At 41.1% G+C, this 24985-nt stretch overlaps 1 protein-coding gene across 3 annotated transcripts; it reads right to left on the reverse strand.

Moving 5' to 3' along the window:
* Nucleotides 1-2936: 2936 nt before the first annotated feature.
* Nucleotides 2937-19222, reverse strand: ccdc71 (coiled-coil domain containing 71). 3 transcript variants are annotated; one of them, XM_058632026.1, is made up of 3 exons: nucleotides 19068-19203; nucleotides 7149-7340; nucleotides 2937-6691 (listed from the first exon to the last, which is right to left on the reverse strand). In XM_058632026.1, exon 3 carries the CDS (start codon nucleotides 6679-6681, stop codon nucleotides 5605-5607), a length of 1077 nt encoding a protein of 358 aa, XP_058488009.1. In that variant the 5' UTR covers nucleotides 6682-6691; nucleotides 7149-7340; nucleotides 19068-19203; the 3' UTR covers nucleotides 2937-5604. The 3 variants fall into 3 exon arrangements, with proteins under 3 accessions (XP_058488009.1, XP_058488008.1, XP_058488006.1); XM_058632025.1 differs by having other exon boundaries at nucleotides 7149-7360; XM_058632023.1 differs by lacking the exon at nucleotides 7149-7340 and having other exon boundaries at nucleotides 19068-19222.
* Between the last annotated feature and the right edge of the window lie 5763 nt (nucleotides 19223-24985).

Raw genomic sequence — 24985 nt, forward strand, 5'->3', positions numbered from 1 at the left:
GTGGGGTATTGTTGATCGTTGTTGATCACGACAAAGGCCAACAACAGTGGTACTGCACTGAAATCAACTGCCACCAACATGAATGCCATCTGTTAATGATAGAGGCCAATCTGAACCCCAGTGAGATCAACTCATCTCTGTGGAAAAAGCGGTTTCCTTCCCCTCTTGTAGATTTCCCCAATTTCCCCTGGAAAGAGCTGTATCCTTCTGATTATGCTAGTGCTTCCTCAGGCTGATGGCACCAGTGATTTCCAAAGTGCATTTTGACGATAAGACATTTTGAGTGGTGGGTCATAGCATTACAACTGTTACAATGCTGCTACTTCAGTCGCAAACGTGAAACTGACAATGACGTGTGACGGCCACTAGCAGAGTGGCACCTGGGGTCTGGGGTATTAGTTTCTCCAATGCCGTCATATTTAGGTGAAAACAAACAACTCCACAGTTGTGGCTTACGTCAACCATCAAGGGGACACTCACTCGCTGCAGTTGTAAAACTTAGCTCGGAAAAAATACTTTTAGACAAATGGTGAGTTTTTGAGGAATGGTGCGAGTTGAGACTCACAGTCGCTTTTCAAAGTTCAGTGGTGACTTCTTGTGTTTATGCAAGTACTGGTAGATGAAATAAAGGTTTTTTATACAGTTAAAGTGTAAATGACTGCCATCTCTGCATGTCATATGAGCTTTGGACACAAGCCTGTGGGACAGGACCCCCTGGTTGGTTGTTTCATGAAGGGTGTTTCCCCTGGTTCCACTGTTGGATCTGTTGGTGGTGCTAGACACATTCTCTCAACATTTTCTATAGAGTCTATAGAGGCAGTTAGGACCACTATGTTTGTTTAACATGTGATCGATCCACCCCTCCTGTTTGCAGTTCAGCCCAGCACTCTCTAAAGTCTTCTTATGGTCCAACCCAACTTTCCTGCCTAAGGTGTCCCACAGCGGGGTTGATTTCACCTACCTCCATTCTTCGCAGCCCAGATTTTAGAGCCGTGTGCAAAGAGCGCATGGGTGTGTGTGGACAGCGCATGTGCGAACTGAACTTCCACCCTACCGATAGTGGAGTATAAGCCACTTTTTCTGCTCACCAAGCAGAAAAAACATTTCGGCAACAGAAGAAGTAGTTGCCAAGGATAGTAATCCGAGCCTTTACCTGGCGACCCATGAACCGGCTGACCCCGACTCCCCTGCCTGACAGGCATTTCATCTGGGAACCTGACATGTCCGAGGGAGCTGTAGCATTGTTCTCCTCTTCTTTGGTAGGAATGCGTCCTATTCCCTGCGTCCAGACTTGTACCACCACCACTACCACAGATGACACACCCCATCAAAACATTCTAGACTGGTTTCTAGAGAAAAGGCCCAGAGACATCTAGTCTGTAGAACCTGACAAAGGTGTGAGGCGTGGCCCAGCACACCACAGTGCAAATGTCCTGAACAGACAGCCTCTGAGCAGAGCCCATGAAGCCACACTCCTAGTGGAATGAACCAGTAAACCCTGGGGCAGCTGCAAACCTTTGCAACTGTAAGCCACAGAAATGGCCTCCACAGTCCAGTGAGCCAGTCTTTGGCAAATAGCTGGTTGGCTCTCCTGAATGCTGTCGTCCTACTCACTTGGGTCTGCAGAACCTGCACTGAACACAGAGTGTTAAGGCCCTGGTATACTTCCATGCACATGCTGCTGAAGTATACCTGGGCCGTAGTATCCCACTTGACCATCAGATGGCGGTACAAGTCTGGACGCAGGGAATAGGACACATTCCTATCAAAGAAGAAGAGAACAATGCTACAGCTCCCTCGGACATGTCTGGTTCGAGTGGTGACTACTTCTCCGGTTGCCGAAATGGTTTTACTGCTTGGTGAGCGGGGCTTATGCTCCACCTACTGGTGGGGCGTAAGTTTAGTTTGCGCGTGCGCTGTCCACTCAAATCCAACTCGCTGTTTGCATGTGGTTCCAAAACCTGGGCTGCACGCGCGTTGATTGTGCAATTTGCGTCGTGAGCTCAGTGCATGTTGGGTCTGCCCATGTATCAGCAGCATGTGAAAGACTATTTTGAAAACCAACTACTTTGAGGATAAATAGCCAATTTTTTTAGTTTCAAGTAATGAGAAGAGTGGAATGAGAAATTTTGGTAGAGGTGGACAACAGAAGTAAAAATCCTCAAAGCTTTGAAGACCTTGTTTATGTTTACATGTATGCTCCATGTTTAAGGTGATGAATATACTTCATAATTCTATACTTTTCATACTGTAAATTATATACATTAAGATGCTCACTAACATACTATTCTTGTAGGTGATTGTTTTGATTCTATTTTATTCTCTGTTTTTGTTATATATAGATTCATTTTGAATGAACAGTTTTGTGAACTAAAGATAAATATATAATATAAAAGGATTAGGACCAAATGTAAACAAAACATTGGAAAACAGCCTGACTTCTAAATATAACTTAAAAATTCTGACTTGTTTCTCAGAATTCTCAGATGAAAATCAAAATTCTGACTTCCTAACTGCCGGCGCCCTCCTGACCAGGTTAGAAGTTCACTGGCCCCATTGTTAGTTTGAGGCCCCTGTTTTAAACAATATTATTACTGTGCTGGGTTTCGATTACAATACACAAACGTACTTTCCTCCTTCATGACCTGTGGCTAGATCTGTCGTTTCCTGCACTTCATTTAACATTAAAAAGTGCAGCAGGCATGTTTTGTTTTTTTTGTTTTTTAGCAATATTGATCCAGAATAACCGTTCTAGCTCCATTTAAAGCCTCAACTTAATCTGTAGCATGATGCCAGGCTTTGACCAATCACCAATCACTGTAGTTCTGAACAGTCTCCAAGACAAAGCTGTTGGATTTATCATCTTTGTTATATTGTCAATATTACACACACACCACAGAAACAGTCAGTAATGTACCCAGAAAATTGTGCACAAATAATTTTTTTACTTTTTATTGAACAAAGTTTTTGAAAGATCATGTAGGAAATACAATATAATACAAGTGTTGCACAAACAAGACTAACAGAAAGATCTACAAAAGGGAATTGTTGGTGGGCATGAACATGACTGCCAACAGACAAAAAGGGTGCAAGGTAATGAGTCTCTTTCAGAAAGTAAACCTATTTGTTTAGCCAACCACCCAGAACTGACATTGTGTCAGCTTCAAGAGAGTAACAGTTTTGAGATTTCCAAAACAAATTATTTATTTGTACCAATTGGCCCAGGACAGACTGGAAACCATTAAAACCTTAAATTTATTTGTAAATCCAGTTTTAATTTTCATTCTTTTTTCCAAAATCTTTTTGACCATACATTTACTGAGTTGATGTTGGTTTAGTAATTTAAACCGAAAATAATCAATTCTGGCTTACCCGGAGCTTTTATCCGGTTTAAATTAGCTTATGATCCGTAAAAGCTCCAGCGAACAATTAGCAAGTGAATCAAGTCTACATTTATTGTGAAACTAACATTTCTGAGCCCCCATAAAAGAGTTAATGCTCAATAACTTATCTACTTTGTGGAGCACGGATTTGCTAAACAAATACGCAAAGTTTCTCACAGATAAATGGATTTGAGTAGTTCCTCACAGTAGAAACCCTTTGGAAAGCACACGAGGCAGATTTGGCATGCTCATCCCAACCTGCAGGGGCAACAGTGCCATCAGTTCCTCTAAAAAAATACTTCACAGGAAGTCATTGCTCGAGATGCTCCAATCAGGACCCGTAGGGGAAAAACAGGATGACATTCTTGAGCCATTTCATTCAGCACCAACATTGCAAAGTTAGCACCAGAAGCAAAAACCAGTGTGGGTTCAAAGAAAGTCAAACCAAATTTTAGAGATCTCAAATATTTTTTTACATGCTGGAAATAAAAATACCAAAGACTTTCATGACCTGGAACAAGTGTCAGTGAAACACTGTGACACTGCACACTCTCAAAGTGCTTTTTTTGTTTTAAGGAGAGCCTCAACAGTCTGATTACTGCTGAGGAATTCTAACTAAAACTTAGATTTTGGAAAATTCTCACCATCAACAGAGCAAAGCTCTGATGGGAGATAAAACTTTCATAAGCTGCAATTACAAATTTAACAGACCACTGACTCGCCATAAATATTTTTAAATCAAAAACAAAACAAAACATACATCAGGACACTGATGGTTGGTTCCCATTAATGTACAGAAAGTTTTCAAGCAAACATAAATCTTGAGCAGCAAAACACCACCATCTGATACTTTCTCAGGCTCAGTGCACACTTTGAATAGTTCGTGTTAGTGTCTGTAAAACATCATAAACTTGTGAAAGTGGACCATGGCCAAATTATGGAATGGAATAATTTGAGGGAAAATACATAGTTCCAAATAAAAGAAATAATTGTGAATAAAAAAATAAAGGGATTTTCTAAAATCCAAGATTACCAATGAGAAAATACAAGAGCTCTTTGAGATTAAAACAGGAATTCCTGTGTTCACAATTAAGGCTACATCCATAATATTACATTTTCATTTGTTTTCAGATAAAAATCATCTGTGTCCAGACAAGTAATCAGAAGTAATCTGCATCCATAAAAAGCACAACCTGAAAACATCTTATGATGATTCAGGTACAAATGGGCAGGTGTGTAACAGTGTAAAGGTCTGCCCGTCCAGACTAAAATGTAGCCCAAGAGTTTTCAAATTAAATGAAGCAGGCAATAATTTCAAACGTCTTAATTTTATTGAGCAGAATTTCTGCATTTCTTTTTAATGGAAATGAAATAGTTTGGATGTAGCCCAAGATATTAAATATTATTCTTAAGTGTGTTCACAGAGCTAGATTCCCTTTCCCCATACTCACTATTTTCTATAATGGGATTCATAATTCGTCTCTGTGAAACTTCAAATGTTCACAATAGTCAAACATACCATTTATATTTTCTCATTGTGTGGATAAACTGAACCAAAAGAAACAATTTCTGAAGACTTGTAGTTCAAACAAATCAGCCAAGCATCACTGTGTGCCTTAGGTTCAATTCCCTGCTGCACTCACTTCCAGAACCTTCCTGATTTTTGGTGGAAACAAATACATGTAAAAAAATAAAATAAAATAAAATAAAATAAATGGGAAACAATTTTCTTTTTCCTCTTTTCAAGTTTTATTTTGCCAGAACCAACCGACCACCTGATCTGCTTTGTCTGAAGACCTTTCAAACCTGCCTTGCAAATCCACCTGTTATCTGGGCATGAAATGGGAAATGTGCTATTCTGCCACTCATTTAATTTCCTCCTTTGCAGTCGAACATAGGGCACCACTGACTGACAGCACTGTTTCACCTGTTCAAGTAAAAATACTTTGGGACAACAGTGTTATACTTCAAATTATTCATAACTGCATAAATGATCTTGGATCACTTGTAGGTCTATGAATTAATCACCAGCATTGGCTAGCTGGCAGAGAGATAGTTGGCTTTAGTATTGTGTAGCTTGAACATTTTCACAGTCGACACAAACCCTTGCCATGTATGATGTCTGCTATGAACACTTAGGCTCAGCCAGGTAGAGGCTACTGGATGTAAAACACTAACATCTGCTACAAACACAATGTGTGTGGGGTTTGGGGAGAACTAGTCAGTTATTCTGGTATCTGAAGTCTCTCAGCAGATAATTGAGAGGTTGGATCTGAATCACCGGAGAAAGATTGACCTGTAAGATCTTCTGCGCCTTTCTGCGGGCCTCGGCTACTGATCGAGAGTAATCCACTTTTATCACTTTCCATCTAAAACCTTTCTTGTCCTTCCAGCTTCTTCTCTGCCAGGGCGTGCTGTTCAGTTCTTTAGGCCCCCGACTGTCTTGGTGGAAGCCATTGCTCCTCCAGCCGTTGCTGGTCAGCTCTGTATGAGTCTGTGGAAACACCCGACCGTTAGCATAGAAGACTGGTGCAGAATCTCCAATGAGGGCACCGTCCGGTCGGTTGGGGCAGGACAGGCTCTTCTGGCTGTACAAGGCCACAGCTTTGGTGGGCACCCCAACACCATTCTGCGAAGGCTGTAAAGGTATTCCTGAAAGCGTTGGAGGGTAATGTTGCTTTGAAAAGGCAACAGGGGGTGCTTCAGAGGACGAGTCCCAGGTTGTGTGGATCTGCAGTCTTGCTGTGTGGCAGCCTGACAGGCCTTCAATATTGGTCAATCGGAGACAAGGCTGCACCTGCAGTGCATGCAACTTCTCAGGAGTCCGAATGCTGGTCCTGCTGCAGGCAATGGTGCGATGATCTACCAGCAGCTCTGGAGGGCGGACGCCTTGGATTCTGGGATTGCTCTTCTCAGAGCAGCTCCAGGATGGGTGTACCTCTCTCTTCTTGGTTAGGCCTCTTCTTCCTCTCCTTTTGGCAGAGGGTCTAACATGTTTGTTGGGTGGCTTTAGCATGTCTTCAGTCATAGGTTGGCTTGTACAGGAGCGGTAGCCATACACTTCCTTGCTGCGCAGCACAGTGGGCTTGTGGCCCTCTTCATTCAGCTCTTGCAGGAAGGTGACTAGCTCCTCAGTGCTCGAGAGATCACGTGACATCGGACTGAGGATCTTTAGAGCATCTAGAAGGACACTGTGCCCTGCTGATGAGATTCGAGACCAAGAGTGAACAGCCCTCCTCTCTTCATTGGTGAATGCCAATGGCCGGCCAACCACGGCATCTTGCACCGCGTCAGCCATGTTTGTATTTCTGTAAAATAAAAAAAACAATTTGGTTAAACTAGACAATGCAAAGGAACTAATATCACTTACCATTCAATAATTTACTTAATCTAAACTTAAGTAAGGTCCTTTATTTTTTGTTGTAACAATGCTTTTTGGCTATAAATCATATACGGTAGGAAAGCCTGTTTTTTTTCCTTTTAAATGGTGCCGCATTTTTAAGGAAAATGCATCTTCTCTGCCAATGCCAAACAGCTGCCAATGACTCTTGGTATCGTTTATTGGATTGAATGATTGAAGTCTGAAGAAACAAGACATATTGGCAATTTAACTATTTAGTTATTTAAAAAGCAGGGGCCTCATTAGCATGTGGAAGAACCATACACAGCCACAACAGCCTGGCACCTTCTCCTCACGTTGGTCACCAGCTTGGTCACATACTGCTAGGGTATGGCATCCCATTCTTCAACTAGCATTTGTCGTACCTCGGCCAATGTGGTTGTGTTGGTCACTCTAGCACAAACGGCACGCCCAAGCTAATCCCCTTGGAGGTGAGGTCAGGACTGTAGGCAGGCCATTCCGTCCTCTTCACTCCCAAATTCTGGAGGTAGCCTCTGATAAACCCTGCTCTGTGGGAATGAGCGTTGTCATCTTGAAGGATAGAGTTCAGTCCCAAACTGTGGAGATATAGGATTGCCTGCGGTTGCAGAGTGTTATCACTATATCACTCTAAATTGAGATTGCCTCCAATAATTACTTGTTTTACCAGTAAGGAAAATGAAGAGTCAATGGCAGAATAAGCCGTTTGGCATTGGCAGAGAAGATTTAGCAAGTTTTTCATGGGCACAACCCACATACTCATCTCTACTGCTCATCCCATAGATGCATTTTACTTACAAATGTTGCACCATTTGAAGGGGAAGTAACAGAAACAGGCTTTCCAACACTAAAAGATTATTATTGCCAAGAAGTATAGTTACAACAAAGAAATAATCAACCAAACACAAATTGCCTTACTTTTTCAGGACGTGTAGAGAGACATGGTATAAAAAACAACAATACTACAGAAAAAAGACATTGAGAATATTCTTACATTAAAAGTGTTAAAATAACTGGTGTACTTTTAAAATGTGTAATTTATTTTGTTGCTCCTGTGCAGTGCTGTGCAGTAAATTCAACTGCTTGTTTGTTTGTTTTTTTAGGAAGGAAAGGAAAGCATCTTTATTGTCATTATACAACAACTGGTATTGCACAACAAAATGTCGAGGTCAGATGGAGGGTTGATCAGAGCCGCTGCGACTGAGCGCGCCACCACAAGTGACCAACCTGACCGAATGTAACTAACATTCTAACATGTTTTTTGATGTGGGAGGAAACCGGAGAGCCCGGGGGAAACCCACGCAGACATGGGGAGAACATGCAAACTCCACACAGAAAGGTCCCAGACCAGGAATTGAACCCAGCACCTTCTTGCTGTGAGGCAACAGTGCTAACCACCACTACTAACCACTGCACCACCATGCCGGGCACATAATTTAGTCATTAGAATATCATTGACAATCTGTAAGTGCCGTTTTTGAGTTGTCCTGTGCTTCCTCAGCATAGTTCTAGTGGTCTATCCTCAGCAGACATTGAAAATAGAGCTATAATTAAAGAGCTTTGAGCAAAACAGTGGTAGAAAAATAGCTGTGAGATGCAGGTTATTCATATCAGTTAGATTATCAGTTAGTTAGTTATATTCAAGCACTTGCATTGTTAATTTTTGCACTTTTCTTGAGGTAATTTTATATGAATGTATACATACTCAAAATTATCATTTCACTCTTTATCACGATAAAGGAGATAGTATTGTGCTGTACACAATAGGGCTGAACAATTAATTCAAATCGCAATACAGCTTACTGCAATTTTCAGATTGCATGAGACGCAATATTTGTTCAAGCCAAAATTGGTGTCAAAATATAGTTTTAGATGACTTATTATTGCACATCTTATTCTAAAGACTGAAGATAACATCTCTGTTTCGTACAGCTGCACAAATACCACACATGAATCCTTTTAAATGTTTTTTTCAATGAAAATGAAAATAATGATGTAAAAATTACCATTCCCTTTGATATCGCAAATCATATTGCAATCGCAATTAGATATTACAAATTGTTCAGCCAACAATACTGGTCCAGGGAGAGCAGTTTCCATCTCTTAAATTTTTTTAATTCCTCATTTCCATATGAACTATTTCAGGAAATTAGCCATTTTGTTGTAAAAGAAACATACACTTTATCCAAACTATTTGACAAACCCTGAAAAGGCATCATCAAAATTCCTTGACCCCCAAAATCTAATCATTTTATCCTTGAGTTCAAGTGAACATTTGTGACAAATTTCAATGAGTTCCCTTGAGACATTCCATTTATAAAAATGTGATGGTAAAAAGACAAACAGACTCAACCCTGAAAATATTATTCCTATACCTAACTCACTCCACCATCTGTGGACTTAAATGTAAATACACACCCCCTTGATACTCCTCCTTGACCTGGCTTTAGATACAATAATTGTATTCCTCTTCAGTGTTTTCTCAGATGTGATTGTCAACAATCGTGTTCACATTCCTCATCAGTTGAGATTCCCAATCCATCTTCTCACACGTATGAATTCCAAAATCAGCTACAACATTTCTGCACTAGTTTCAGTGTGCTGAGCATTGTAACTTTACATCACGACTGAGCAGGAAAGGAGAAGCACAGCGTGAGTTGAGTGAAACAGCTTCACACAGCAACACTTTGACTGCCATCACCAGAAAACGCCCACAAAATGTACTCAACTTTCTATGTAAAGTTTAGTATTCACAAAAAAAAACTTGACGGGAAAGAACAGCAGCCGACTAGCCGTTGCACCTAAGCTAACTGCTACACAGTTACCAAGTTTTGGTAGAAAACCGTAGTAGACACAGCTCTATGCTAGTGAAAGAGGAAGGGACACAATACATTATTGCAGTACATAAGCTTGTCACACACTGGTGCTCTTAAAGGGGACACTGTAGCTGCTTAGCCACTTCTGCATTGGCCAGTGTTTCTTTCTGAACCAGTCTTAATACAAGGTGATGTGATGTGCGTGCGGTATTGCCTTCCTCTTCAATAGTCTTATTAATAAGCCATACAGCCTTATTAATACAGCCATAGTTTAGAGTAGGCACAGATTACTTCTGATACGGTTCTGAAAGAAGAAGAAGTGCTCCAGCGAGGGAGAAGCACAGTTGACTGTGTGTGTCTGATGTTGTGGTTGCTTGTTGGTGAATAATGAAAAAGACTGCTGCCGGCTGACAAGTTTTTATTTCCTTGCAAAGAAAGGTCAGTCCTGCACCCGGGCAGTGTTGTACAGAAAAGACCCAGAACACTGAGTATAGCCAAACATTTATTCCTGACCCACAGAAGTCCAGGAGCATCACTCAGACGTGATCAAAAGGGGTCTTTGATCATGTCACCCCCTGGCATGTCCTGTCTCTGTAGCAGGGACTGACATTCCCCCAAAGATGTTTCACACTTGGGGTGTCCTGCAGGATCTTGTAAGGAGATGTGAAAGAAGGAAGCCACAAATGGTTACCTGATATCATCTGTGGGAAAACAGGACGTGGGGATATCTCAAGAGAATCAACATACAAAAGGTAGTTGAATTTACAATTACACTGCTCGTATTGAGAAAGTGGTCGAGAGCGGGAGCAGCGCGAGTGTGGGTGTGTGTAACTGCATACGCTATGGGTACACTAATATATGTTTTCTGCAAAGTTGGTGGCGTAAAGTGCCCAGTGCTGTGGTTACTACCACTGTGTGGTTTAGGAGTGAAAGGGGCCCACCTTCAAACAATGTTCCGTTCTGTTTGTTTGTGGTATCCAAACAATTCATATCATAAAAAAATATAAATTCCAGTTTTCGGTATGAACCAATATACTACCCAGCACTATTGAAAACACTTTTTTCAAATGAAAACATGGTAGAATGGATATACTGTAGCGTACATTTGAGCCAAATTCAAATAATGCTAAATCCAGGTACATTGTCAACAAATATTTTAAATGTACTACTAAAAAACATTTGGACATATCAAATTCACAGATATTGTAAAAGTGTCCATTTCATTGTGAAACGAAATGAAAAAAACTGGTATGTCAAATTAAAATAAGCAAATCCTGCAGCACTACAAGATCTTATTCTATTTGGTTCTTATTCTATTTGGCATCTAAAATCTCTGATATAAGTGCTCCGATACAAGCACTCCATTCCGCTCCAGAACTATCCGTTGTGATCACGTGGGCTCTGTGTGTTGAATTCATGCAGATCCCACAAGATCACAACAACAGCGTGTGTGCTACTGCTAACATAGAAGCAAGGAGAAGTGATGTCGGAAAAAGAAGTTGCAGCTGAGTGCAAAATTTGTCATGCACAAGTTTCCCGTGGTGGTACAGAGCCGGGGAAGTTTAATACAACCAACCTCATTACGCATTTGAAGCAGCATCACAAAAAAACAGCATGAGGATTTCCACAAGACCACCGAGGCAAAGAAACAACAAACCTCTGGCTCCCTCAAACAACCAATGTTGGCTGAAACATTTCCAAAGCATGACAAACTCCCACGGGACGGCAAAAAGGCATTGGCTATAACAGAAAAGACAGCCCAATTTATTGTGATGACCAGCCCATCGGTGGTATTGTGGAGTATTGTCGGGTTTAAAAGCTTCATTGAGGACCTCGAGCCTCACTACATTATGCCAAGTATAATTAGATTTTATTGGATTTATTGAGGTTATTTTTCAGGGTCTTCTTATTTATTTTATTCAATTGTACAATACTCTTATGTTGAAGGTTATAATTTATGTAACCCATTGGTTAATAATAAATTAGTCAGTTTTTCTCATACCTACTGTTGCAGACTATTGTTCTCTCTTTGAGTTACATCACTTTATCAAGCCTTTTTAACATTCCACACTAAAAATAAGTAATGAAGGTATGTATGATTCGTGCCGATATCGTATCGGATCAATATCGGTATCGGCCAATACTCAAGGCTGCAATATCGGTATCATATCGGAAGAAAAAGTTGTATCGGGACATCCCTATTGCTAAATGCTGTAGTAGATATACCAGGCCTGTATCTGATACTGTAATGCTAGCAGAGATACACACCAAAAAACCTGGAGGAAGGTATGAATCAAATGGACAAACTTATTGATGAAGTATAAATTACAATGTCTACAGATACAGAGACAGATTAACCATGCCAGTAGGACTGCATGCATCGAACCATGACACCCGTAAAGCTACGGTACAGGACAAATACATGTACTGTTAAACCCGTAATATGTTCTGTCGGATCGGCTCATCCTTATCTCTATCAAACATTTCATGCACTGTGGGTTTCATGCAATATTATGATAATGTCTTCATGAAAGTTGTCCGAGTAAAAGTAAACAGCTAAGCAAATAATGTATGACAAAACTGCATCAGAAGTAGCCAGTGCATTCAAGCTTTTATTTGCATTTTAAGTCACAGGAATAGACGTCCCACACATAAATCAAGCCGAGACTGGAGATGCAACCTAATCGTGCCGTGCCGTGGCAATGCAAGGCGAGTAGAGCCGGTGGAAATGTGGCAATAGAGATTCTGTTTGGGGACCTGTACAAACCAAGTGACTTTGGCAAAGGCAGCTGCAGCAGTGACAGCACCTTGGAGGTGCAAGTCTAAATAAGAGAGGGAGCTTTGCTTTTGTGGTGGACAGTGTGCACAAAGGGACATTGACTGAAGTGCTTGCATCATCCTACAACGAAAGAACACTTGGATGTGCTGCAACTTGGATGGCCTCAAACAATTTTTAAGTTTCTTGTATTGTAACATCATGAAAACAAAGATTTTGTCCGTTGCTTGCAGTTACTGGTATATATATTTGATGTCGTCAAACCGACAAAATATTAGATGAATCATTCACACCCACATATTTTCGAAATCTTATGGTTGCAACAACTTTGTCAACATCTACTGAGGACAGAAAAATAAATCATTGTTTTGAAATTATTATTCTAATTGGCGGTCATCTTGGATCATGCTTTGGGAGCAATTTACAGTATTTTAAACTGTTTCATTACAATGTTTGACCCCGAAAACAAACAGTTTGCCACAAAAACCATGGTTCTATGTCAAATAGAACCAAAGTTATGGTCAGATATGGCAATTCGCTAAAAAACAATGGTGGCCATATTGGATCTTGCTCCGAATGTAATTTACAGTATTTAAAGATATATCTTTGCATTCCTTGACCCCCAAAACCTATAACCTTACGTTATAGATAAACCTAGCCCGTACACGCGAGAAAGTCTATGCGCATACACGTCTTACAAGGAACGTTTTAGCACACCATGTTTACTTGTCAGCACGCTAGCCAGCCAGCAGCTAACTACAAGCTAGCTACGTCCAAGTCCACAACATTTGTGCATTGACACACACATTTTTCTGTGAAATCCAGGCTTTTCATCGTAATCTAACAGAAAGGGCTGATAAATGATAACTTACATGAAATGAAGTGAGCACTACAAACGCTAGCCTTTTTTACTGCAGTAGCAACACCTCAGTCTTCTCTTTTTAATGCTTGGAGCCACAGACAATGTCTATTTTTTTAAAGTGATGAGATCCTATAGGAATTCTTAAGAACTTCGCACCATTGCTGGTTCTATTTCATCATTTGTGCTGGACTGTTGTACAAGTTAATGGTACGAGTGTGTTTTCTGACCCCATACTGTGACGTAGCTCTCAAAAGGGTCTATAGAACCAAAGTTATGGCCATCTTGGATTTCACGATTTTGAGGGGGATCCCTTTACCATTGTGGATCTGCTTAAAATCAGATTCAGCATACTCGAAAAACCCTTGATACAAATGTTCAAGCTTTCTTCCGGAAGTGAAAATTTTTTAACTATATCGGACTAATAGGTGTGAAAACGACCTCCATCTCTAAATTATTACCAGAGCTCCCTCCTGTTGTCTGGGAATTCCCATTCTGGGAGTGTTTAATCCAGCCCTCTCTACTGGATGAATGGAACAGTACTGCTACTCAACACTAGCAGCACTGTTGATAACTTACCTTTTTCAGGTGAAAACCAGTGTCTATGGACATAGTAATGTTATTTGCTGACTCAGGAGCAAATATTCACAATTTAGGCATTGAAATTATACAGCATACCTACAGCCTCTCTGGTTAAACAGCAAACATCTGCTGCATTAAAATTTTGCCATTGGCTTTCTTAGTCGATTCTTGCTTCACTGGTGGCTTTCATCACACTCTGTTCCAACTGGCACAAAGCATGTTGTCCCAGATTCCACCACTTGAAGCGCTGAGAGCGGTTGAGGCTTGTCTCAATCTCATCTCACACAGCTGCAACTCGGTGTCAGATTTCACTACCAGAGCACACCCCCTGTTCTGTTCCCTACTCTCCCTTCCCCAGTCAGCTCTCAGTCCACTTCTTGGCATTTTTCACAATCAGGCATTTGGCGGAGTTAGCTTCAAAAGGGGGCTAAGTTACCCTTTATTAATAAATTGCACTAAAATCACACATCTTGTGACTCGCAAGTGAAAGCAGAGCAGTCGACTGAAGGAGGAAGCTTGTAAGACGGCCTAAAGCTAGACAGAATCTGGCACCAAAGACACTTTAGTGTCACAGAAGAACAGTAGATCACAGTTGGGTGGAACAATTTCGGCTTACAGAGAAGACTGCATTGCACAATGCCAGGTACTCTGCAGAACCGTCCTTGCTACCACTGGCACCACATGGAACAATTATCACAAATGTGACTATATACTGTATGTGTGAGTGAGAAGAGAGAGAGGGCGGGAGAGAGAGAGATTGTGTATGCATCTGTCGATGTGGGAGTGAGTAAGCAATTTCCCCGTGGGGATTAATCATCATTTCAAGGTTTGGGAAACACTGATCAACATTTACCGATTTTATGGCCAAAAACAACAAATCGATTAATCGAGAGAAAATTAATCTATTGTCTATCACTTTATCCTCCACATGAGGGTTGCATGGCTGCTGGTTTGACTCCAGCCTGACATAGGACGAAAGACGGGGTACATCCACCAGTCCATCACAGGGCCAATTTATAGAACTAAACAACCATTCACTCACACCTGTGGGCTGTGAGGCAACTGTGCTAGAAACATTTTTTATGTATTATAAAATTATCGTCAGTTGCAGCCCTATCCCAAAACCTGAAATGACGACATTCTTAAATGTCTTTTTTGTCCACAAACCGTTTTATTGATTTATTTGTTATATGGAGCAAAGGGACCAGAAAATATTCACATATAGGTAGCAGAAAATCAGAGAACTTGTTTTAAAATACTCAGAAAATACTCAAACCAATAAATCTTTATAAAAATAGTTAATAGTAGCCAATTAATTTGGTAATTGATTAATCTACTAATTTCTGTCTAATTTACCATATGTCAATATCACTACTGCTAGGCCGGACAACATGGATGCCATACTCCAGAGAGTCACTGAAAGTTTACAAGGATCTGGAGAGAAACAATTGGACGACATCTGGCTTTGTGACGAACATTCAGCTCTGGAGTCTACCAGCTAAAGATAGCGTTGTTGTCGTCACTGGACATGTAAGAGTTGAGCTAACATGACTTTAGCATTAGCAACGGGTAGCGTAATGTAAGTACTTATTAAAGTACTACCAATGTATAGAAGCCACAAAGGCTAATCATTTTGCAAGCTAGCCAGCATATAAGATAATAGCGGAAACGCAGATGCATAACAAAAAGAGGTAAAACAGACTATTGGAAAGCACAATAATGTTTCATTTCCCGTAGGCAACAAAATTAAAGGTCCATTGCACAACTTGTGTCAAGACTTCCAAATGGCCGAGGTGATAAGAGACCACTGTGTGCACTTTGTTGTGTGCTTCTCCGTCTCCAAGTGGGCTCTCAGTATCCAACGCAGCCTGGATAATTTCTCTACTCGCTGCTTTATCCCCACATCCAAGTAATGATTTTTCGGACGAGGATCAAGTACAGTTGCGATGAAGTGCAGGGTATCCGAGTATATGTAGTGAGGAGTTCATAATCTGCGCTGCATGCAGCCAAGTTTCGCTTTTGTGGAAAGACACTTTCCAGGATTTAATAGGTGCTGTTCCACCATGTACTCACATCTTATTGGAAACGTTTTATTGGTGATCCAAACTGATCTTGGACAGACTCTAAGCGAGAATAGACAGGCGTGTGCTGGCCGCAGGCTTTGCACGCGTCATCACAACGTCCTGTTTTCATTTGGTTTTTGATGTTAAATGTCTTTCGGCCGAAAACCCGAAAATGCCTTTTTTGGCCATTTTCGTACAATATGTTTCGGTCACCAAATTTTCAGTGCTTCTCTACTTTTCACGGATGTTTTGAAGGGCTGTAATCAACCAAAAAAATTATTGGTCGACTAAAGCCCTGGGGGGGACATAGCTCAGCTTTGCGACTGAGACACAAATAGACTGCTGCCGTTATTGCGGCTGGGTGCGCCTGCAGTTATAAAACAAATAAACAATTATTAGACTAAACATTGAAATGTGCCAATTCTGATATGTTCATATACTCAAAACGGACAGAGCAACATAAAGCAGACAAGTTAGCTTACCATTTTTATATGATATACCATGTTTGTACTGAAAATACTGAAAACAAGGGGGGGTGTTCTCTGAAGACACACTGTTACCTGTGAAACAGGGGTGCTCTGAAAACATCCCCATTAGCACTTGGTACATAGCTCCAGATTAAATCAAACCATAGAGTGTATGAAATTAACACAACAAAAAGTCAACCAATCAGAATTTGAGTCGAACCAGAACGTATCGACTCATAAATTGACCAGTCGACTGGGACTTTACAGCCCTAATGTTTTGTTTTCTTCAGTTAGACAGAAATCATGGTGTGTCGATATAAGGTTGTCTGGCAATATATTGATTATCACAGAATCATTACATCATGATAATAGTGGTATTGTATCAGGTACCCTGTGATTCCCACCCCTACTTAATAAATATTGTTCTCCAAATCCTTGATTCGATTTGATTTCAAGGTCACAATTCGATTTGATTCTCAATCTTTTTTTCTCTCATTTAGCGCAGATGGGTCTGCCATTTTTAGACCTTTTTTTAGTCTAGGACCATTGAATTTATGTCATAACTCATTTAATTTTTTAATTTCCAGTTTGACTGTCTTGACTGGTGTTGTGTGTGTGTGATAAACTGTCCATCATTTCTTTGCAATGTACCACACTGAGACTTTGTCAAATTTAAATAATTCCTTAACAACCTGAATGTAACAATAACCAGTCAATTGTAAAGCGTAGAGAGTCAAGTAGCTCTGTTTTGCTCTGAAGGTCAAGCCATCTGTTGTTAAGGTCACTAAATCTGTACTGACCTCCAATAACATTATAATAACATATTTGTAGTAAGATGCGACCTGCTTGGCATTTTGTAGTGTGGTTCCAGTACACTATTTAAATGTTTAAATCCAGGGTTTTCCACCGCTGAATACAGCGCTAGTTAGCGATTTAACGTTATCTGAGAACGGAAGAGTTGCCTGTGTTTAAGGAGTTGCTTTCATAGTTACGTCTCGACCTTATGATGCATGCGGAGATGGCATGCTTACAACATAGCTTAAAGGTTTTCTTGTCGACATTGCAAATGTTGTTGACTAAACTCACGAGAAACACAAAATATTTCCACACCAGGGATTTCAGAGAAGCGGGAGGGAGTTCGAGTTTAGTCAACAGCTGCCATAGTTACTATTATGATGTGTTTCCACTGGCTCTACTCATCATGGCATGGTTAAGTAGCGTTTCCACTAGCACAGTACCTGGTACCAGGTACTTTTAGTACCTGCTCTGGCAAGGTTCCAAGCACACTGAGTAGGTACTATGAGTGACATCGCCAGACTGACGGCCACTGATTGGTCAGAGTGCCGTCACAGCAAGAGACATCCGACACAGAAATCAAGCCAAACAATGCCGAACTGTAGATCAGTTAAAACTACTTAACAATCCTAAAAACGTGGGTTAATCTCCAACAACTACCAGGACTCTGGTGTATTTAGAAACAGCACTGCTGATCGCGACCAGCAAGTTGCATCACAGACCGTGCCGCTGTATTTCAGTCCACTGTGTCAGAAGGAGTCTGTGCTCCGGTCATGGAAGTAGTACTGAACAAATATTTATAAGTAACTGATTCTAGTGATTTGATTCAGTTGAAAACAACTGCTTTACAAGTCCCTAGTCCCTTTTGTTTGTGTGTGTTTCTGTGTCACGTGTAAAATCAAGTCACTGCAGTTTCATGTAGCCATGCAGTGATGACTCCGCCCACATTGAGTAGGTACTTTTTTGTAGTGGAGATGCAACCTAAACCGTGCCGTGCCGAGGCGTGTAGAGCCGATGTAAACACGCCATTAGTTGGCAGTGGCTTCAGATTAGTGGAAAGAGGTGTGTGCATAACCACAACACTGTATTTTTCCCCTCTGGCACATCTAAAGGATGTCACACTGGAGGCACGGTTTAAGAGTAGATTCCACCTTTTCTTTCAGAGGTCGTGATTGTGCAGTCGTTTTGATCGATATTCGATTTGCAATCAAGATCGTGACACCCCTAGTATGTACAAATTTGACAATGGCTAAATGTAATAGACGTCCATTAATGTAGAAAAGTTTCCCTGTAAACCCTTAAATATAATAGCTTGCTTCATTTCAGAAAAATATTACAACTCACAATGCTGAAATATCCAGAAACTCCAAATTACAAAGCCACAAGTACCACAAGAGTTGGGCATTTACGTGAAAATGGTTTCCGCAGGACCATTTGACAAAACAACAAAAATGAAAAAAGACAACAAAGAAATCAATCTAAGATCATCTGGTTTATGCTAAAGGAAATGCTAACAAAAGCCTTACTAGCCAATGAGGGGTAAGCTACAGACCGTGCGCTAATCTATGTGGCTCACGAGCGCCCCCCTTACGATCAGTCAATGTGACTAAGTTTAATTAAGAGAATGTTGCTATCAGTGCTATCAAACTGTAACCAATGATACATTCATGCCATCACAACACATAGGATCACTTACAACTTTCATAGGTATGACAAAATATGTCGCCATTATTCACACAGACTTGTGAACTGCCAGCGACACGCTTTGCACGCCAAACACTCTCCCCAGCAATCTTTCCTCTGTGTGCGCGGCTAGTTGTTGAAGCTCCCATGGCCCCTTCGGCCGGCCTGACCCTCAGCTCCTCAGTCATTAAAATACAAATTTACATCGTCCGACATGTTAGGTTAGCAACACGAATGAGCCTGGTCACAAAACAGCGGAATTACCTTTTAATGCTGCTGTCTCCGCATCCTCCGCTCGTCTCTGTGCCGACAGTCCACGGTAAAATGGCTGCAACAACGGCCGTGTGAAAGACAGACCAGGGAAGAGAGGCGGAGGCTGCCGGGGAGAGAGGAGAGGGGGCGGTTTCTGTTAACTCCGCCGAGGGGTGGGGGTGGGGAACGGGCACAAGTGACTCAAAAATAATCGTTGGTTTCACCAACTGGTATATTAACGAAAGAAAATCCACGCGTTTTAATGGAGGTAAAACACGGTTGATGTATAAAAAAATGTAAACAATTATAGTATCTGACAACGAAAAAAATTACCATGTGGTGACGTCACTATGGGGCGGGGTTTATGTTTATTTTTGTGTTTGTAGTTGAACCTCCTCAGCAAGCAGCCAGTAAATCAACTAGCCAACTGCATATAATATAAAATGTGGTAATTATGCAAAAATAACCTTTAAATTTTAGTTGGCAAAATATATTTTTTTGACAGTTACCTCGACTAAGCATGTTTGTTTTACAAAAGATTGGAGATGAAAGATGGCCTTGTATACAGAGCTCATCGGACAGGAGAAGATGCAACTTACCAGTTTGTTGCCGTTGCCCCTGATTCTTTCAGGCCCATCTTTCGTACATGCATACATGCCGATATGGGTTTGAAAGAACCTTGGACTTGGTTAGGTCATGATTTTATTGGCCAAAGTGGCTGTGGATGGAGAGAGAAAAGTCAAGTCATGCAGACATCAGAAGGAAAAGACAGGCAGAAAAATCTGCACCTCTTGTGAATATTCAGACAACTTGTCCAATCGATCTGGTATGAATGGATTACTTATTACTAGAGCCCAACAGACACAACTTGGTTATAACAGATCATTTTACCAAGTAAACAGTTGCCATACCAATTAAGATTAGAAGGCTACAACTGTTGTTGAGACTCTTTGTTTCATGTTCATGTTTGGATGTCAGCCTCGGCTACCAATGGATATTGCGTTCTGTCTACTTATGGCACACCTAAATTTCACTCCGAATATGTGAAGAATCTGAAAGCACACCTCAAGGAGAGTTGCCACTAGGAATTCACAAAAGGTTGCTGATTGGAACAAGCACCGCTCTGTCAAAACCGTAAAAACCGAGAGTCAACGCTAGAGGAAGGTGATAGAGGGTTAGTGAGGAACCTGAGGTTGTGAAATAAACAAAAACTCATAAGTGGGAGTCAACTGTACAGAGTTATAAAAAGGATGGGAGACCTACATGGGTATAAATTGTAGTATATCAGTGGAGGTGGTCCCACCCAAATGCTACATAGGGATCTCCTACTCCCTTGTAGTGACCTATCCAAATCCAAAGAATCTGAACTGGACAAACTCAAAGTCTGCAGGCCAAGTCACCCTCAAATCTTTGATTAACACTAGTGGTCTGAGGACGAGTCACCTATCTAGCCTACCCTGAGGAGAGATTTGTGTATGAAATTCCTAGAAGACAGCAACCCAATACAAATTAAGCAGTGGAGGATAAATGCTTGCTATCCATATCAACAAACTCTTTGGCCTCCCAGCCTCAGAATTACCCTAAGGACGCCAGGCTTCCTGCAAAACCTGTTGGTACACCTCCTGAGATGATAGAAGACAAGCAGCCTGAGCTCATGGTTCAGCAGCCTCCTACAGGTGAAAACACAATTCAACCGGGTGTGACGATTGAAATTGGACGTTTTATGACAAATGAAAATGACATAGATAAGTCAAATGAGGGTCAACCAGATATGACAAATGGAAATCCAGCTCTATGGAGAACTGGAAATACGGTGTGGCCAACTGCGAACTCCACCCTCAGAGGATCATCAACTGATTGCATGTATTCAGGATCCAGATAAGAACTCACACTAAAACTACCCAGGTAGTGTTAGGAATAGTGTGCACCAACTTTGTGTTGATAAATTACTGCATCAGGGTTGGAGCGCTTCGTCATCTTCCTGGTGCTGGTCAGCTCCACCACCTCCTTATAAGTGGAGTAAGGTAGCACTGGTTTATTGTCCCTCAGGCACTGGATCAGGGGCTTGATCTAATAGAAGTCAGCCTCCTTCCTGAGGACCTCCTACTCTTTGAAGTAGCATGGAAGCGTCAGCTCTAACGTCCAAAGAAAGAGGAGGATGTAGCTGAAACAGCAGATTTGAATTTGATTAAATCTGGTCTTGTATAGTAAGGTTTGTATTATTCTATAGCTAAAGATCAATGCACTGACACAGACAATGAGTTACTACTGAAGATGTAAAAATAAATTAAAATTGTGTAGATTAGAGCTGCAATGATTATTTATTTATTTATTACTACATTAATCTAAAACTATTTTGATAATGACTTTTAACTTCTTGAATGTGAATATTTTCTGATTTCATTTTGAAATTAGAACATCATCATTTCAAGGTTTGGGGAAAACTGATCAACATGTTTAAACTTTTCCTGACAATTTTGGACCAGTCAGTCAGTCAGTCATCATCTACCGCTTTATCCTCTGCCAGAGGGTCGCGGGGGGTGCTGTGCCAATCTCAGCTACATCGGGCGATAGGCGGGGTACACCCTGGACAGTTCGCCAGTCCATCGCAGGGCCACACACAGATAGAGACAAACAACCATTCACTCTCACACTCACTCCTATGGTCAATTTGGAGTGTCCAATTTACCTATCCCCACATTGCATGTTTTTGGACTGTGGGAGGAAGCCGGAGTACCCGGAGAGAACCCACGCACACACGGGGAGAACATGCAAACTCCATGCAGAAAGGCCCTTGTTCCAACCGGGGCTCGAACCCGGGTCTTCTCGCTGCAAGGCGAGAGTGCTAACCACTACACCACCCTGTGGCCCAATTTTGGACCAAACAACTAATAATAATAATAGAAAATAATCAACAGATAAATTGATTATAAAAAAAATAATCATCAGTTGCAGCTAATCATGACGAGACTCAATCAATTGATCTGATGATTTCTCAATCAGAGACACACAGTGCTGTAGTGGCTAGCTTTGCTGCCTCACAGCAATAAGGTCACGGATTTGTATCCAAGTTCCAGAATTAATGTTTGTTCATTACTGTATGTTGGCCCTGCGATGGACTAGTGACCTGTCCAGGGTGTACTCTGCCTTTTGCCCTAAGTCAACTGGGATTGGCTCCAGCTCCCCGTGAACTTCATGTGGAACATAAAGCGGTATATGATGAATGAATGAATGAATGAATGAATGAATGGGGTCAACTAATGGGGCCCTGTTGGACATCCAAGAGTTGCTTCAAGGCAGTTCTGAATTGGCGTCACTTTCCAGACCAAGAGACAGCATCCATTTTTATATACAGCCAATAGCTGTTACGCCACAACAAAATAACAGGCCATCCAAACTGATGTATTTTTCACAGTAGGAAAGTCCTCTGAACATGGCTTCCAACATGGAGTCTGGATAACACTGCAGCATGGACAGAGACGTGCTGTACACACAACCGCCCACATTCAGAGTCACTGTCTCCCCCATCTAGACAAAACAGGAACAGGAGTCAGAGACAACAGTGAATGTCACAGACTAACCCAAGTCTTCATTCTCCATCTGTAGCCCTGCAGTAGCTAACAGTAAATGTTGTTTATCTTAGGGTCATACTGTTTCCCCCAACACCTGCAACAAGTAAACGAACAGTGTGTGAGATGGTTGCCATGGAGATAAGCAACTAGCTGATGCAGCAATGTTGCTGCTGCCAAGACATCACCTGGTTGATTAGTCTGTTTTCCCTGATGACCTGATATGTCCACACACTGTCAGCCAGTATGAAATAAAATGAGAAGCAGTGTCCTTGATTCAATAAACAAGATTCAAAACAGATGACCAACCTCCCTGGGGCTGATTAATGAAACTCACACTGCATCTTAATGACTTGTCGCTAAACCATCAGCTGTGTGTTAAAAAGCTGGGAATGAGTAGCTACTTTTAAATTTTAATTTAGAAGAACACCCAATTATTATTTAAACTTTCAGAATTTAACGTCTCAACAAAGGCATGGTGCGAACTAAGGGGGAGCCAGGGGGTCTCTGCCCCCCTTAATTAGACATGAACTCCCCTGGATTTGTGAGATTTTGGGTGGGGGGGGGTGGGGGGTCTCTAAAATATTGGCAAAATATTGGTTTTTGATTGATTTGATTCAGATTTGATGCGTGTGTGGAGGGTGGATTCGATATGTCGCGATATGTGCTGACTTAAGGCAAGTAGACGTACAGGCTTGTAATAATGGATGTGTTGAGTTGAGTAGGTACTTTTTTTGTAGTGGTGATGCAACCTAAACCGTGTTGTGCTGAGGCGAGTAGTAGCGGTGCAATACACCACAAGTCCTCTGAGGCACGCGCAAGCGTCTGTCCCGTTCACTGTTTGTTTTTCTGTGACGGAAAGGTCAATAGGAATATGCACTAGTTTATAGAGAGATACAGTGCCACCTACACATACATGGCCAATAAATTTATTTTCTCCTCTGTTATTATACTCAGACTTGGCAAGTAGTCCAATTGCCTGTCTTAGTTAGGCAACAACAATAACAACAATAACAATAATAACTTAGATTTCCAAAGCGCCTTTCACTAAACCCAAGGTTGCTGTACAAGGAACAGTAAATAGAAAAAAGACAAACCAAAACAAAAAAACGAACATAAAAACAATCAGGTGGCAAAAACCGCCAGGAACAAGTGTTGCTTCAACATTAATTTAAAATACTCCAGAGTTGGTGCCTGGCAAATAGCCAGAGGGAGTTAGTTCCAGAGGGTTGGAAGGGCAACACTGAAAGCCCTGCTGCCAAAGTTTTGCCTGCAGGTGTGAAGGATAGAGAGGAGACTGAGGTCAGCAGATCGCAGGTTCCATGAGGGATGGTGCACATGGAGGAGGTCAGAAAGGTTATGTGAAGCAAGTGAATGGAGAGACTTGTAGCAAAAGTCCTTTGATATTATACATACTAGGTCTGTTACTTACATTCAAACCATTGTCAAAGGAGTTCACACAGTGGTGACACAGTGTTTTACATCACACCTGATGGAGGGATGGTGTAAGCATAACAGCTACACTAGAAATGGGAGAACTCTGAGAACTTAAGTTGAGGCATTATCCCTGGTTCTAATACAACATGGACCTAGAGTTGTCCATTCTGAAAGCTCTACAGGCTCACCTGAGGTGCAGGGTAAGTCTAAAGGGGTAGCAACAGTAGCAGTGTTTTGGTGACAGAAGTTACACACTGGAGCTTTAAGAAGCTGAAATCACATTCATTGATTGCATACTTTGTGTACAAAAGTGCGTTCCTAACAGCTCAGTTGTTTAAAAGCAGCATCAGATTGATATCGGAATTGGCAGATATATATATGGTTGTGATATCAGTATCAGACACAAAATCGGGGTATGGAGCCATCTATAGTTTCTATATTTAAAATGTAATACAATTTTGATAAACTAAAATTAGACATAATATGCTCAAATCTTTGTACATGGGTGTAAAGCAGTGTAATAAGGAGACAATAAAGATTATTCACATCCACTGCATTCAGTATGGTGCTGCACTGTGCAATCAGTTCTGTCACATAATGTTGACACATGACAGATGTTTGAAGCAGCTGAGAGATGAAGAGCTGCTAATGAATTAAATTAGTTGCAAACATAAATGAATTAATGAATGAATAAATAATTTCATTTGAAAGAAAAGTACAGCTTTTTAAACATATTAACGGCAGAAACATTGAAACATTTTTATTTCTAGAATATTCATACACAGCATAACTAAAACCAGTTAAAGAGGTGCGTCTGTCACACCATTAGATATTTTTACTACTGTAACTGTAGGACAAGACACAGAGCAAATTACCTTTTAAAACTCGTTTTTCAATTTTTCATGTTAACTTACTTTCCTGCAT

This window comes from Solea solea, chromosome 6 (assembly GCF_958295425.1).
Source record: "Solea solea chromosome 6, fSolSol10.1, whole genome shotgun sequence".
In the NCBI taxonomy this organism is placed as follows: domain Eukaryota; kingdom Metazoa; phylum Chordata; class Actinopteri; order Pleuronectiformes; family Soleidae; genus Solea; species Solea solea.